We start from the raw sequence: 16,851 nt of genomic DNA on the forward strand, positions 1-16,851 counted from the left end.
GTTGAAATCACGCTTCTTATTCTGTCATGAAGACTGGACGTTTGAATTCAGAATGGCCTTCTGAGACATCTGAGACTGTCATCAACTGCCTTATAAAATTAAACAAAATGATATTTAAAAATAAATGAAAATTAAATTATTAGACATTTTTTCTTGTTTAGCTTTTTCCTTCTGCTATTCTTTTCACTTGGATAATTCTTTTTCCCAGTCAACATTAAGAAAATTTGCTGTATTTTTAGACATTCATTGTTTTATTCATTTTTCCCTGTATAACTACTTTAGGTTTCTAAGTCCTGAGTATTGGGTTTTATCCCTAGAGAAATGCACAGGGGCACTGAGTAGGGCAATATTTCTCCACTTTGTTAGGCACTTTCTGTTTCACTGCCTTTTAAAGCCTTGGCCACATCCCCTCTCAGAATGCAGAAACCAGAGTTCTTGGGAAATTCTTTTCTTTCCTCCTTCAAAAACAACTGTTTATGCACTAATACACCATTTGAATGATACGAGCTCAGTCTTGACTGCTTCCTTCAGGCAGATTTTTCAAACATGGAAATTACAGCATTCTTTTTAACTGGTGGCATTCTTGAGTAAGATGCTAGACCTTTAAAGGTCTGAGTCTTTGAAAAAACCTGCACAGTTTGAAGACGGCAAGACATGTTGAGGACTAGACAGGTTGTTGATTTGGTCCCCTCCCACCATGTCTATCTAGTAATTATGGATTTTTACAAATATTAAAAAATTTACTGTATTCTTTTTAATTTTATATGGGCTTATTAGCAGATATTTGAAGTTCAGAGGAAAATAAGGATGAATAAGCTGCATTTGACTATCTTTTGCCTCCCCTCTAATGTATGACCCTGCAAAGCCTCCACCCTAATTACACATATTTTGGGGAACCTGCAAGAGTTGTCACATGTATTTATAAATAAGTCCAGTCATTTACTAGTGAACACTAGCCACCTTAGCCATTTTCTTCTCACCTCACCTGCCACACCTGCTCCATCAACACATTATTGCTGCCACTGTGTCTACTTTTGCTGGGTGTGGATCCTGCTTTGTCTGGATATCACCACTCTGAGTACAGTAATGCCAAAGGGCTGCCAGACCTGCTTATGTTCTACTGGGCACCAACCCCTGTGGCCACTTCACGACCCTTAAACCAAATATTCCAGGGGCCATAAAGCGGTTCTAAGTAGAATGTCTCTCCCCGCTTTGTCCTATTCTTTTTTTGTGGGAAACTGGAGCAATATTGTTTATACATCGGAGCATTTTTAGAAACAACTTGTACATTTTTCTCAGTCCTCCCACCTCCAATGAAACTACAAATGAATCCTGTGTTCAAGTCCAGATCATAGACTTTACACTGTGCTAGTCTCGGAATTTCCCCTTACGTCCAAATGCAAAGAGTCAGAGCTTTGTACTTGACATTTTATGCTGTCTATAGACATTGTTTTGCTTATTCTCCTCCATAATTTCCGAGTAGTTTAGGATTTTCAAATTTAGTAAAGATACGCAGTGGACCACCCACTCTGGTACTCTTGCCTGGAAAAGTCCCATGGACGGAGGAGCCTGGTGGGCTGCAGTCCATGGGGTCACAAAGAGTCGGACACAACTGCGCTTTCACTTTTCACTTTGATGCATTGGAGAAGGAAATGGCAACCCATTCCAGTGTTCTTGCCTGGAGAATCCCAGGGACGGCGGAGCCTGGTGGGCTGCTATCTATGGGATCGCACAGAGTCGGACATGACTGAAGCGACTTAGCAGCAGCACACAGTTGGAACTATGGGTTTTCAAGTTAAAAGCTTCTCTACCTCTTATAAATAATAGCCAGTATGGATTAAAAAGAAGCTGTGATTGACTCTTCATTTCTGTCATCTGCGGAATGTTTCTTATTTATTTCTGGCTTGTCTGGGTCTTTGTTGCCACTCAGGCTTCTCCAGTTGCAGCTACCTAGTCTTTGTTGGGGTGTGTAGTCTCCTCTCTACGGTGGCTTCTTTTTTGCCGATCACAACTAGGTGCAGGGGTCAGGAGTTGTGATGCGGGTGGGTCCAGCCACTCCGTGGCAAGTGGGATCCTCTCAGACCTGGGGATTGAACCATGTCCTCTCCTTTGGCATGCAGACTCTTAACCACTGGACCGCAAGGGAAGTCTCAGGGGAATGTTTTGACCAAATCTTTGTTACTGATTGACTTAAACTGAAAAGTAGACTTACAAGTGTAGTCTTCTTTTGCTATGTAAGTAAAAGTGTGGCCTTCTGTTTTTGGCTAAAATTTTATCTCTAATTTGCATGATGAAACCTTATTACGTAGCTACTAACAGCTAAACTTCAGCCTTTGTTAGAATTCATAAATTCTCATTATTAGTATCTAAATAAACACTAAATTGAAGAGTGTTTTTATTTTCTAGTATACTCTACAAGTTATGAATTTAGTGCTCAGTGTCAAAAAAAAGTATGTGCCTGTTTCATCATATCTTTTCTTCCCTCTTCCTAGTGAAATATTAATCCATTTGCATGGCCTAATTCAATACTTCCTCTGGTGTAGAAGCTTGTCCACATATAGGTACTTTTCCATTACAAAATCCCTCTTGTACTAAGTTGTTCATTCATTTCTTCCTATGTAAGGTAGTTCAGTTCAGTCGCTCAATCCTTTCCGACTCTTTGCAACCCCATGGACTGCAGCATGCCAGGCTTCCCTGTCCTTCACCAACTCCTGGAACTTGCTCAAACTCGAGTTGGTGATGCCATCCAGCCATCTCATCCTTTGTCGTCCCCTTCTCCTCCTGCTGTCAATCTTTCCCAGCATCAGGGCCAAAGTGTTGGAGCTTCAGCTTTAGCATCAGTCCTTCCAGTGAATATTCAGGACTGATTTCCTTTACGATTAACTGGTCTGATCTCCTTGCAGTCCAAGGGACTCTCAAGAGTCTTCTCCAACATCAGTTTAAAAACATCAGTTCTTCGGTACTCAGCTTTCTTCATGGTCCAACTCTCACATCTCTACCTGAGTACTGAAAAAACCATAGCTTTAACTATATGGACCTTTAAGATCATGTTTAATACTTCTTTGTTTTTTCCATATAAATTTACATGGTGCTAGACATTTGAGTAACAGCAGCAAATACTACGCAGCAATATTAAGATAACTAAATAAAGTTACCCTCAAAATAGTTCTGTGATAGGTACTTTATTATACCCATTTTGTGTTTGGGGAAACTTAGAGAAGTTAAGTAATTTATGCAAATTAGTGAGTAAACTGAGAAGTTAGAGAATTTCCCTAGTGTCTCAGCGGTAAAAGAATCCACCTGCAATTCAGGAGACGCAGGAGACTTGAGTTTGATCCCTGGGTCAGGAAGAGTCCCTGGAGTAGGAAATGGCAACCCACTCCAGTATTCTTGTCTGGAAAATTCCATGGACAGAGGAGCCTGGCATGCTACGGTCCATAGGATCGCAAAGAGTCGGACTTGACTGAGCACTGAGCACATTTGTACGTGAGTGTGAGAGGTTAGAAAAAGAAGCCAGGTAGTTAAGAGTCTAGAGTCCACATATTAAGTTTAATAAATATGAAATTTATTTAATTTATTAATTGATTCTTAGGCAGTGCCATGAGGCATGCAGAATCTTTTAGTTCCTTGACCAGAGATTGAACCCATGTCCCTTATATTGGGAACTCAGATTCTTAACTGTTGGACTGCCAGGAAGTCCCATTAATTGATTCTTCAAACCAATATTCCAGGCCTCACCTATCTGAATGACAAAGGTGCGGTTTACATATTCTAATACAGTAAGTATTTTAGTTTTAAAAAAGTACAACTATAAAGTAATAATTCTGAATAAGTCTCATGAAACTGACTGAAAGCAATTTCAAAGAACACAGCTTTGGAAATATTTTGAATAATGGCAGGCTCACTAGTCACTCCCAGGTGACAACTCAGAAAGATAATAGTTGAATTGAAGAATACAGGTTAGTTTTAATATCCCTTTTTCTCTATTGCCTGCTAGAGAATCTTTCATGGTAATGAGCCCACTAGCTCTCTTACCCCATATCTATATACGTCACAGCCATCTTCTGGTTAGAATACCATATCTGGAGGTTGAAGGGTCTTTTGTTTCATCTCTAAACTTTTAAGGCACTTAAGTACAAGGAAGAAAGTGAATTCAGATCAATCCAAAATTTACTATTTATTATAGCCTGTTTTTTGCTACTCTTTTCAACTTCATTTTTCTATGATTTTCTACCATGCATCTTGATCTAACACCGTTGTTTTACTCAAACTACTGTGTATACACTCCCTCAGTTCAGTTCAGTTCAGTCGCTCAGTCGTGTCCGACTCTTTGCGACCCCATGAACCACAGCACGCCAGGCCTCCCTGTCCATCACCAACTCCTGGAGTTCACTCAAACTCACATCCATCGAGTCAGTGATGCCATCTGGCCATCTCATCCTCTGTCGTCCCCTTCTCTTCCTGCCCCCAATCTCTCCCAGCATCAGAGTCTTTTCCAGTGAGTCAACTCTTCGCATGTGGTGGCCAAAGTATTGGAGTTTCAGCTTCAGCATCAGTCCTTCCAATGAACACCCAGGACTGACCTCCTTTAGGATGGACTGGTTGGATCTCCTTGCAGTCCAAGGGACTCTCAAGAGTCTTCTCCAACACCACGGTTCAAAAGCATCAATTCTGTATACCCCAGTACAGTAAGTGTCCTGTGGTTGCCGGCACGGGTCTGAAAACCTGTCTGTTTAGATTCAAAGCCCACCTCTACTACCTGCTGGCTATATGTCTTTTCTATGTCTTAGTTTCCTCATTATAGGAGTAATAGTGATACTACTTCAAAGAGTTACATATTTGAGTTAATATGTGTAAAATTTTAGAAGAATGCTTGTCAAAGGTAGGTCCATAATATTATATGCTGCTATCATCATCATTTAACTGGTGAAATCCTTTGCTTCTCTGAGGTCCTGTGAACATTTTATAATTTCTCAGTAGCTTTCTCAGTGCCCTGCTGTTGCAAGCAGGCTTGAGCCCTTCTGTTATACTGTGAAATTGATTACTCTGCCGTTTCAGTAATTAGTAACTGTGTCTCATTAGTTGAACATGCATCTGAATCTTGATGATTGTAAGTGCATTGAGGTCAAAAGTAAAGGTGAAGTAAGGACTAACAAAGCCTGTATTATGTCTAAAATTATTTTGGATTATCATTCATAAATAGTATGGGAAATATTTTTAGTCACTCCTAATGGGAGTTGGTGATGGACAGGGAGGCCTGGTGTGCTGCGATTCGTGGGGTCGCAAAGAGTCGGACACTACTGAGCGACTGAACTGAACTGAAATGAATGTTAAAGAAGCTGAGAGCTTTTTTCTCCATATAATAAATGTCATAAAATATTTTTCAAGCTATTATTTTCATATATTAGATGTCATAAAATATTCAGAAGTTTGTTGGAAATAACAGTTCTTTTTATGATCTGTATAAAGAAAATGTCAATAGTTTATGTATTTCTAATATACAGGAAAATTTACATGTACTATAATACATGTATTTCCAAGCAAACATTTGAAAGTTACTTAAATTCCTTTTAAATATTTATAAAATGTTACTTTTCGTTTTTCTTTTTTCAGATTGGCCTTCCTCCAATTAGTCCAAATTAATGAAGTTCTAATTAATTTTTTTAAAAGTATAAATGATATCCATCACTATGCCCTGCTGTTAGAACTGGGAGGAAATATAAGATGTAAAATTTTGCTATCTTTTTAAAAAAATGAATGTAGTATAGAATATCTGGATCTATCATGACATGCAGATGAACAAATTAATTTGAATGCTAATGTGGTTTCACACAATTTACTTCTAAGTAAATATGTTTCCTATAATAGTAACTATATACCATTCATCTTGGGAATTCCATTTTAATTAGTCTGTTTGCATGTGAAAGATCACAAATATTTGCTTTTTATATTAAAAATGCACCACAAAATGTTTTTGTACTTAATAACTACCTAGCAGATATTTCTTTTCCTGAAAAATCTTTAAATACTAAATAACTCTAAATATACTCAGTTTTAAAAATCATATATTATTGGAAACCTAAATATATATATATTCTTCTTACTATGTTTCTCAATGTGATGACGTACTAAATCTAGGAAAAGTGACTTTTTTTTTCATTTATTTCTGGGTGGTTAACTAAGGATATATTAAATTGTGTTTATTCAAATGAACCGTATCTCAAATATCAGTAGCGAAAAATTATTCTTTTTATTATTTCTAAGCAATCTTTATTTTATTGGCAATAGAAGATAATTAATTGACACCTCTTCTTAATTATTTTTTAAACAGGATAGAGATTCCTTCTGCCATCAGATGTCATTCTGCTTGACTGAACTGCACCTGTGGTCTTTGAAGAATACCTTACACATTGGCGGTAAATAAACTGGATTAATTTCAATATTTTTCAAATATAAGTTACAACAATATAAATACCTAATAGCAAAGGTTAGAGCCTAGATTCTCCAGTGAAACTGCATGATTTTCTTTATGCTTAATGAAGAATCGGCTGGTGGAGAGGAAGTTCTTTTCGTTGACTCTGATTAACTTATTTTTTCAACTTGAGTTACATTTTCTGTTTAAAACATTAATTTTATCCATCTAATATCTATTTCCTCTTAAGATATATCTAAGATTTTCCAGCTTTTTCCCCTGAAATTGTTGATAATAATATGTTTATATTCATAAATATTTACAGGCTTGCAAATGGTAAATGCATTTCTATATGATATAAAAGGAGTATTTCAAACATATAGCTCATATGTACAATTGTATCCTTGTTTTTTACAGTTCACATTTTTTTGGGAAGGGAGTAATATAAATCTGTTTTAACAATGTTTATTAGTATTTGAGGATGAAGTGTATATCATTAGGAAACACGTTTTAAAAAATCTTTTCCTTTTGAAAATCTAAAGCAACTCTTGTATTAGGAGGACATATGTATTTAAATGTCTTCAGCATCATTTCTAAGAAAACGGTTTACCTTGCAAAGCATTGTTTATTTATAACAAATATACAACTACAGATGATGTCATTATAGTTTCATTACATTTAATGTGCTTAAAATATGTAAGGAAAGAATTACAGTTAAAGTGGACTTAACACACACTTGCTTCCTCCCAAGATTCTTCTAAAATGAGAGTAAATGAATTACTTTAATATAGGTGTAAACTCACAAGGACTAAGCGACTAGGAAAGGAGACAATTGCTGTTGAGTTGTTTTTGGAAGGCATAGAGAAGTTACCAAAGCTCAAAAATCTGAATATTAGATGTCTACAGAAAATTCCACTGACAGCAAACTTGGGTTTCAAAAGTCTTGAGAGGTACAGAAATTTGAGGAGTCAGATAATGCAAAAGGATGAGACTGTGGCATGAGGTGATCAGAAAGAGACTTGAAAATCTATGTAAGAGGTAGTGAGACACTGGAAATACTTGATTTTGGGAAGTTCAAAACTAGCTGCAGTGGAAAAAGATAGGGGAGAGGTGCTGAACTGAAAACAGGGAAAACTGAAGTGAAAGCCTACACAGGAATGTTCTTAATTCCTTTATAATCAAATTAATTTTAATATCAGAATGTCATAGAAGGAAGAAGCTGAGGGAGTCCTCTCTGGAGAGACTGCTTGGCCCCAGAGGGAAGGCCTATTTACATTGATATTTAACGTGGTCTTCCAGTGAAACACCCAGGTCCCTGAGTGGTCAGTGAAACCCACTGTTAGCAAGCCCTATTCGTGTATATTGAGCTTTTAATCAGCTTTCTAGTGACTCACTTTGAAATACGAACAGCAAGAAATGAAATATAGATGTTTCAGGGAACAGTTGAAAATTATATTAATCTTTTGGAAAGTAAAAATATGTAGCAGAAAATTTTTTTAAATTCAAATGGGTAAAAGAAATTGGGGGAAAAAAAAAAAACGGGAAGAAACTTATTTCACTGCTGATGAAAATTGAGTTGGTCCAACCATTTTAGGAAATAATTTGGCATTACCTACTTTAGTTGAAGATGTATTTTGCCTTGCTGTTGTTGTTCAGTTGCTCAGTCATGTCTGACGCTGCGACCCCACAGACTGCAGCTTACCAGGCTTCCCTGTCCTTCACCATCTCTCAGAGCTTGCTCAAACTCACGTCCATTGAGACAGTGATGCCATCCAACCGTCTCGTCCTCTGTCGTCCCCTTCTCCTCCTGCCTTCAATCTTTCTCAGCATCAGGGTCTCTCCTAATGAGTTGGCACTTCACATCAGGTGGCTAAAGTACTGGAGTTTCATACAGTAGGCGAAGTATTTTGCCTACTGACCAGTAATTCAACTCCTAGATATATACCATAGTGAAAGCCTTGATAACTTGAGTGCACCAGGAAACATGTACAAAAAAATTCTTAATAGTATTCATCCTTAACTAGAAACCATCCAAATTTCAATCCGCAGGAGAATGGATAAATATATTTATGCAACAGAGAAAGTGAATGAATTGAAACTGTATGCAACAACGTAGATGAATGTCAGGAATATGTTATAGGGAAAAAGTTTAAAAAGTAAGCTGCAGCATACATACAGTATGTTTGCACTTAAAGTTTAAAAACAGTGGCTAAATTAAATAATGTATTGTTTCAGGAGACAAGTATATGTGGAAGAACTATAAAGAACACTAGATTATAAACACAGTATAGCTCTGACAAGGAAGGGAGTGGAAGTGAAATAGTAAAGGGCACACAGCAAGTTTAAAGGTAGTGTTCTTGGGAGAGGGTTCAAGATACTAGCATAGGAAGAGCCTGAACTCACCTCTTCCCATAGGCACAACAAAATTTAATTAAGTACATATGGAACATGGATGAATAGAGCCTCCACAACAAAAGGTAAAAGGACAGCACTGAGATGGGTAGGAGAGACAAACAGTATTGCCAAGGGGAAAAACCACAGCCCAGCCACCGCAATCCACAACTGGAAGAGATATCAAAGGTACGATCTTCCCTCTCAGTTGTGAGGGATTCAGGTTCCACGTCAGCCATCCCAACCCCTAGATCCTACGCAGGAGAGACAAGCCCCTAAATACCTGACTTTGAAAACCAATGGGAAATATATCCAGGAAAATTATAAAACTGCAGGGAACAGAAAACCCACTCCTGAAGGGTGTGCATGAAAACTCAGTTGATCTGAAAACTAACACAAAACACAAGATTGAGAAACATATGGACTGTAGGTAAAGGGGACCCAGTTACTCATCTTAAAGCATCTGCCAGAGACTCAGGAACCAACTGGGACACTCCCTGGGAACTGAGATACTGGCTGAAGACAAGAAAAAATGTCTGCATGCAGGACTACAGCATGCAGGATAGAGTTCCCCAACCAGTGGTTAACTCTTGCCCTCTTGGACTGCAAGGAGATCCAACCAGTCCATTCTGAAGGAGATCAGCCCTGGGATTTCTTTGGAAGGAATGATGCTGAAGCTGAAACTCCAGTACTTTGGCCACCGGATGCGAAGAGTTGACTCGTTGTAAAAGACTCTGATGCTGGGAGGGATTGGGGGCAGGAGGAGAAGGAGATGACAGAGGATGAGATGGCTGGATGGCATCACTGACTCGATGGACGTGAGTCTGAGTGAACTCCGGGAGTTGGTGATGGACAGGGAGGCCTGGCGTGCTGTGATTGATGGGGTCGCAAAGAGTCGGACACGACTGAGCGACTGAACTGAACTGAACTGCAGTGGAGGTGTGGAGTCAGCCACTGGACTGCCAGAGACGTCACAGGACATTTCTTATGAAGGCCATTCCTTCAAGACTGGGAGAGATAACTGATTTACTTAATACATAGACGTAAACACAGAGACTTAGGCAAAATGAGACAGAGGGTAAGTTCCAATCAGAAAAATACAGCAAAAACTTCAGAGCTATGTCAAGGCTGTATGTTGTCACCTTGCTTATTTAACTTCTGTGTAGAACACATCATGCAAATGCCAGGCTGAATGAAGCTCAAGCTGAAATCAAGATTGCCGGGAGAAATATCAATAACCTCAGATATGTAGATGACACCAACCTAATGGCAGAAAGCTTAAAGATCCTCTTGATGAAGATGAAAGAGGAGAGTAAAAAAGCTGCCTTAAAACTCAGAGGGATGGTACAGGGAGGGAGGAGGAAGGAGGGTTCAGGATGGGGAACACGTGTATACCTGTGGCAGATTCATGCAAAACCAATACAATATTGTAAAGTTAAAAAAAGAATTAAAAACAAACAAACAAAACTCAACATTCAAAAAACTAAGATCGTGGCATCATGTCCTGTCACTTCATGGCAAGTAGATGGGGAAACAATGGAAACAGTGACAGATTTTGTTTTCTTGGGCTCCAGAATCACTGGAAATGGTGACCACAGCCATGAAATTAAAAGGTTATTGCTCTTTGGAAGAAAAGTTATGACAAACCTAGATAGCATATTAAAAAGCAGAGACATCCCTTTGCTGACAAAGATCCGTGTGGTCAAAGCTATGGTTTTCCAGTAGTCATGTATGGATGTGAGAGTTGGATCAGAAAGAAGGCTGAGTGCTGAAGACTTGTTGCTTTTGAACTGTGGTGTTGGAGAAGACTCTTGAGAGTCCCTTAGACAGTGCAGAGATCAAAGCAGTCAATCCTATAAGAAATCAACCCTGAATACTCATTGGAAGGATTGATGCTGAAGCTAGCTCTAGTACTTTGGCCACCTGATGTGAAGAACTGACTCATTGAAAAAGACCCTGATGCTGGGAAAAGTTGAAGATAAAAGGAAAAGAGGGTGGCAGAGGACAGGGTGGTTAGATAGCATCATCAACTCAATGGACACGAGTTGGAGCAAACTCTTAGAGATAGTGAAGGCCAAGGAAGTCTGGCGTGCTGCAGTCTATGGGGTTGCAAAGAGTTGGATATGACTTAGCAGCAGAACAACAATAACAACAATAAGCATCTATTTAATGTGCAGTAACATTATGTCTTTAAAAACACTGTATATACCTTAATTAAAAAGTATTTTATTGCTAAAAATGCTGAACATCATAGGAACTTTAAGCAAGTCTTAATCTTTTAGCTGGTGAAGGTCCCTGCCTCAATGTTGATAAGTTTTGGTTGCTGAAAGTTAGAGAGCCTATGGTAATTTCTTAAAATAAGATGACAGTGAAGTTCACCACATCGATGGACTTTTCACAAATGACTTCTCTGTAGCATGCAATGTTGTTTGTTAGCATTTTTAACTGAAGTAAAACTTTCAAAACTGCAGTCAGTCCTCTCGAATCCTGCTGCTGTTTTATAAACTAAGTTTACATAATATTCTAAATCCCTTGTTGTCATTTCAGTAATCTTCATAGCATCCATACTAGGCTTATTTCATCTCAAGAAACCACTTTCTTTAATCATACATAAGAAGCATCTCCTTAAGTGTTAAAGTATTCTCATGAGATTGCAGTGAAATTCAGTCTCATCTTCAGACTCCAGTTCTAATTCTAGTTCTCTTGCTATTTTCACCTTGTTACTACCTCCACTGAAGTCTTGACCTCTTCAATGTTGTCCATGAGGGTTGGAATCAACTTTTTCCAAACCCGTGTTAATGTTGATATTTTTACCTCTTCCCATGAAATATGAATATTCTTAATGGCACCCCAAATGGAGTTGCAAAGTTGGACATAGCTTTACAACTGAACAACTAGAATGATGAATCCATTCCAGAAAGGTTTCTTTCTTTCTTTCCTTTTTTTTTTTTTTTGCCATGCCACATGGCTTACAGGATCTTATTTCCTGGACCAGAGATTGAAACCAGGCCCCAGCAGTGAAAGTGATGAGTCTAACTGTTGGGCCACCAGGGAATTCCAGAAGGTTTTCAGTTGGATTTGCCCAGATCTAGCAGCTATAGCCTTAAGAATTGTTTTTTGTAAACCATAAGACTTGAATGTCAAAATTACTCCTTGATCCTTGGACTACAGAATGAGTGTTGTTCTAGCAATCATAAAAACAACATTAATTGTACATCTTCTGTCAGTGTTCTTGAGTGACCAGATGAATTGTCAATGCACAGTAATATTTTGAAAGCAATCTTGGTTTCTGAGCTGTAGGTCGCAATGATAGGCTTAAATTATTCAGTAAGCCATGTTGTCAACAGAAGTGCTGTCATCCAGGCTTTGCGGTCCCATTTATAGAGCACAGGCAGAGTAGATTTAGCAGAATCTTAAGGGCCCTAGGATTGGTTGTGCACTGGCTTCTACTTGAAGTCACCAGCTGCATTAGCCCCTAACAAGAGAGTCAACCTGTCCTTCAAAACTTTGAAAACAGTCATTGACTTTTCCTCTCTAACTATGTAATTTCTAGATGGCATCTGCTTTCAATAGAAGGTCTTTTATCTACATTGAAAATTTGTTGTTTATTGTAGCCACCTTCATTAATTGGGACTTACCAGGTGGCTCAGTGATAAAGAATCCCCCTGCCAATGCAGGAAATGCAGGAGATGCAGCTTCGATCCCTGCACTAGGAAGATCCCTTGGAGGAGGAAATAGCAGTTGACCCCAGTATTCTTGCCTGGGAAATTCCATGGATGAAGGAGCCTGGCAGGCTACAGTCCATGGGGCTGTAAATGAGTTGGACCCAACTGAGCATCTGAGCACAAGCACTTCATTAATTGTTTTAGCTAGATCTTCTAGATCACTTGATGCAGGTTCTACATCTACACTTGTTACTTCCCCTTGTATTTTTATGTTCAGAATATGGTTTCTTTCCTTAAACATTGTAAACCAACCTCTGTTAGCTTTAGACATTTCTTCTGCAGCTTCTTTACCTCTTTTAGTCTTCATAAAATTGAAGAGTTAGGACCTTGTTTTGCATTAGGCTTTGGCTTATGGAATGTTGTGGCTGATCTGTCCAGGTCGCCAACTCTTTCTCCATTATCACCAATAAAGTTGTTTCTTATCATTTGTATGTTCAGTGGAGAAACACTTTTTCCTTTAAGAACCTTTCCTGAACAGTCACAACTGATCTGTTTGACTCAGGAGGCCTAGCTCTCAGCCTCTCTTGACTTTGAACATGCATTCTTCAGTGTATATGTTAGTCATGTCCAACTGACCCCATGGACTGTAGCACACCAGACTCCTATGTCCATGGAATTCTCCAGGCCAGAAAACTGGAGTAGTTTGCCATGCTCTTCTCCAGGGGATCCTCCCAACCCAGGGATTGAACCTGGGTCTCCCACATTGCAGTCAGTAAGCTTATGGGTCTCTCACATTCCTCAGTAAGCTTAATCATTTCTAATTTTTGATTTAAAATGATTTAAAGTGCAATTCTTCCTTTCACTTGGACACTTAGAGACCTCTGTAGGGTTATCAATTGGCTTAATTTTAATATTGCTGTGTCTTCAGGAATTGTTATTGTTATTCAGTTGCTAAGTGCTGTTCAACTCTTTGCAACCCAATGGACTTCAGCATGCCAGGCTTCTCTGTCCTTCACTGTCTCCAGGAGTTTGCTCAAATTCATGTCCATTGAGTCGGTGATGCCATCCAACCACTCATCTTCTGTCACCCCCTTCTGCTGCACTCAGTCTTTCCCATTTCCCAGGGTATTTTCCATTGAGTTGGCTCTTCACATCAGGTGGCCAAAGTATTGGAGCTTCAGCTTCAGCATCGGTCTTTCAAATGAATATTCAGGACTGATTTCCTTTAGGATTGACTGGTTTGATCTCATTGCTGTCCAAGGGACTCTCAAGAGTCCTCCAGCACAACAATTTGAAAGCATCAATTCTTTGGCATAACTTTTATTTAGTAATAAATACACACATTCAGAAAACTCCAGGAGATAAGAGAAGGACAGGGAAGCCTGGCATGCTGCAGTTCATGGGGTTGGAAAGAGTCGGACACTGAGCCACTGAACAACAGCAACAAATGCATTCAGAAAAAACTCAAGAGAAAAACACAGTGTTATGAAAAACACAGTATTTCAGGAAATACAGGAAATTAAACTTTTTCTTTTCTAGATTTTATACAGTGAACACATTACTTCTGTAATCAAGAAGCCAAATTATATTGACATCGGCATAAGAATGATAGAAAAAAAGGAAATGAACGCTATGACCAGAGACAGTGGTGCACACAGGTCCCAGGAGGCAGTAAGATCTGCCCCACCTGGGTCTTCAGCAGGGCTTCTCTGTTCTCCTTCCCGGGAACATTCTTTCTGAACCCATGTGCAATCCTACCTCTTTAGGGCTCAGCTTTACTAAGTCACCTAGAGAAGCCTTCACTGCCTTTGAGACTAAGTTCGTGACCCTCTTACATATTCTCATTATGTTTAACATTTAAAGTAGTTTTTGAATTGAGGTATAATTGAGTTATAACATTAAGTTAGTTTCCAGCATACAGCATAATGATTTGGTAAGTCTGGTTAATATCCACCACCATACATAGTTTTTCCTGTGATAAAGACTTTTAATATTTATCTCTTGGCAATTTTCAAATATGCAATACATCGTTATTAACTGGAGTCACCATGCTGTACATGATATCCCCATGACTTGTTTATTTTATAACTGAAGTTTGTGCCTTTGATCCCCTTCATCCATTTCATCTACCCTCCCCTTCACCCTCCTGACTTTGGCAACCAATCTGTTCCCTGTGTCTGTGAGCTTGTGGTTTATTTATTTTATTTTTTTAAGATTCTGCATGTAAGTGGAGTTCTACGGCATTTGTCTCTCTCTGACTTGTTTAACTTAGCATAATGCCCTCAAGGTCCATTCAAGTTGTCACAAATGGTAGGATTTCATTCTTTTGATGGCTTAATTCCATTCTGAATATATACCGCATCTTCTTTATCCATTCATTCATTGATGGGTACCTAGATCTTGACTATTGTAGATAATGCTGCAATGGTCATGATATAATGGTACCTATATCTTTTTGAATTAGTGTTTTTATGTTCCTTGGATAAATACCCAGAGGGGAAGTTGCAGGATCACATGATAGTTCTACTTTAAAATTTTTGAGAATCCTGCATACTGTTTTCCATAGTGAATGCACCGATTTACATTTCCACCAGCAGTGCTGAAGTGTCCCCTGTTCTCCACATCCCTCACCAACATTTGTTATTCATTACCTTTTTGATAAATGTTATTCTAAATAATCTGAAATAATCACAAAGTTTTATTGGAAAGTTGCTAGTATAGAGAATTTTTTTTCTTGAACCATTTGAGAGTAAGTTACTAACCTGATGCCTCACCACTCCCAAATACTTTCGTGTGTGTTTCCTAAAGAAAAGGTGTAGTCCAGTGTCACATATATAACCATCAGAATCAAGAAATTAATGGTAATAATAGTACTACCATCTAACACGCAAAGAGTTTCACCATTGTCCTTTTTTAAAAAATTAATTTATTTTTTGGCTGTGCAGGATCTTCATTGCCTTGCGGCCTTTCTCTAGTTGTGACAAGAGAGGGCTGTTGTATAGCTGCACTGTGCAGCTTCTCATTGTTGTGGCTTCTTTCGTTGCAGAGCACAGACTCTAGGGCACATGGGCTTCAGTAGTTGTGGCACGTGGGCTTAGCAGTTGTGGCTCCAGGCTCTAGAACACAGGCTCAGTAGTTGTGGCACATGGGCTTAGTCGCTCAATGACATGTTGGTTCCTGGATCAGGAATAAAACCCATGTCTCCTGCATTGGTAGGCAGATTCTTCACCATTGAGTCACCAGGGAAGCCCCAACTATCCTTTTTATAGCAAATGGTTGTTGTTCAGAATTATGTTACATTTAGTTATCATGTCTCTTTAGTCTCTAATTCTGGAAGAAATCCTTCAGCTTTTTAATTTTTAAAAATTTATTTATTTATTATTTTTTTATTATTATTTTTTTCCTTTTTTTTTAAAATTTTATTTTATTTTTAAACTTTACATAATTGTATTAGTTTTGCCAAATATCAAAATGAATCCCCCACAGGTATACATGTGTTCCCCATCCTGAACCCTCCTCCCTCCTCCCTCCTCCCTCCCCATACCATCCCTCTGGGTCGTCCCAGTGCACTAGTCCCAAGCATCCAGTATCGTGCATCGAACCTGGACTGGCATCTCGTTTCATACATGATATTTTACATGTTTCAATGCCATTCTCCCAAGTCTTCCCACCCTCTCCCTCTCCCATAGAGTCCATAAGACTGTTCTATACACCTAGATGTCCATCAGCAGATGAATGGATAAGAAAGCTATGGTACATATACACAATGGAGTATTACTCAGCCATTAAAAAGAAAACATTTGAATCACTTCTAATGAGGTGGATGAAACTGGAGCCTATTATACAGAGTGAAGTAAGCCAGAAGGAAAAACACCAATACAGTATAATAACGCGTATATATGGAATTTAGAAAGATGGTAACAATAACCCTGTGTACGAGACAATAAAAATTTATTTTTTAACTTCTGTGACTTCAACACTTAGGAAGATTTTATACCACTTACTTTGTAGTATATCCCTAAATTTAGATACATTTGAAGTTTCCTCATAAGTAGGTTCAGATTATGCTTGTTTGGTGGGAAGTATACAGAAGAATAATGCTGTATTCTCAATGCATCCTAACATGCAGTGCACAATTTCAATCCATGTCTTTACTGATGGTGTTCATGATCACTTGGTTAAGGTGGTGTCTGCTAGGCTGCTCCACTGCAAAGTTACTTTCTCCTTTAGAATTAATATTTTGCAAGGTGTTACCTTGAAAATATGTGGATATCTTATTCTTCATTAAACTTTAAATATATTTTTAATAGGTGTATGTATTTTTTAAAAACATGAGTGATCTGTGATGATCTTTTATTTTTTTTGCCGTGTGGGCTCTTAGTT

At 38.5% G+C, this 16,851-nt stretch overlaps 1 protein-coding gene across 19 annotated transcripts in view; it reads left to right on the top strand.

Annotated features, from left to right (window-relative positions):
• Nucleotides 1-16,851, top strand: part of WDPCP (WD repeat containing planar cell polarity effector) — a 516,387-nt gene that overhangs the window by 222,176 nt on the left and 277,360 nt on the right. For all 19 annotated transcript variants that reach the window (XR_015136725.1, XR_015136727.1, XR_015136726.1 and 16 more), the window contains one exon: nt 6,332-6,416. Coding sequence is in view for 16 of the 19 variants with exons in the window: in XM_086326365.1 (XP_086182491.1) it covers nt 6,332-6,416 (85 nt within the window). In the remaining 3 variants the exon portion in view is untranslated. The remainder of the gene's footprint in view (nt 1-6,331; nt 6,417-16,851) is intronic.

The sequence above is a fragment of the Bos grunniens genome, chromosome 11 (genome assembly GCF_055505025.1).
Source record: "Bos grunniens cultivar Pamir isolate PY7600 chromosome 11, Bosgru_T2T1.0, whole genome shotgun sequence".
NCBI lineage: Eukaryota > Metazoa > Chordata > Mammalia > Artiodactyla > Bovidae > Bos > Bos grunniens.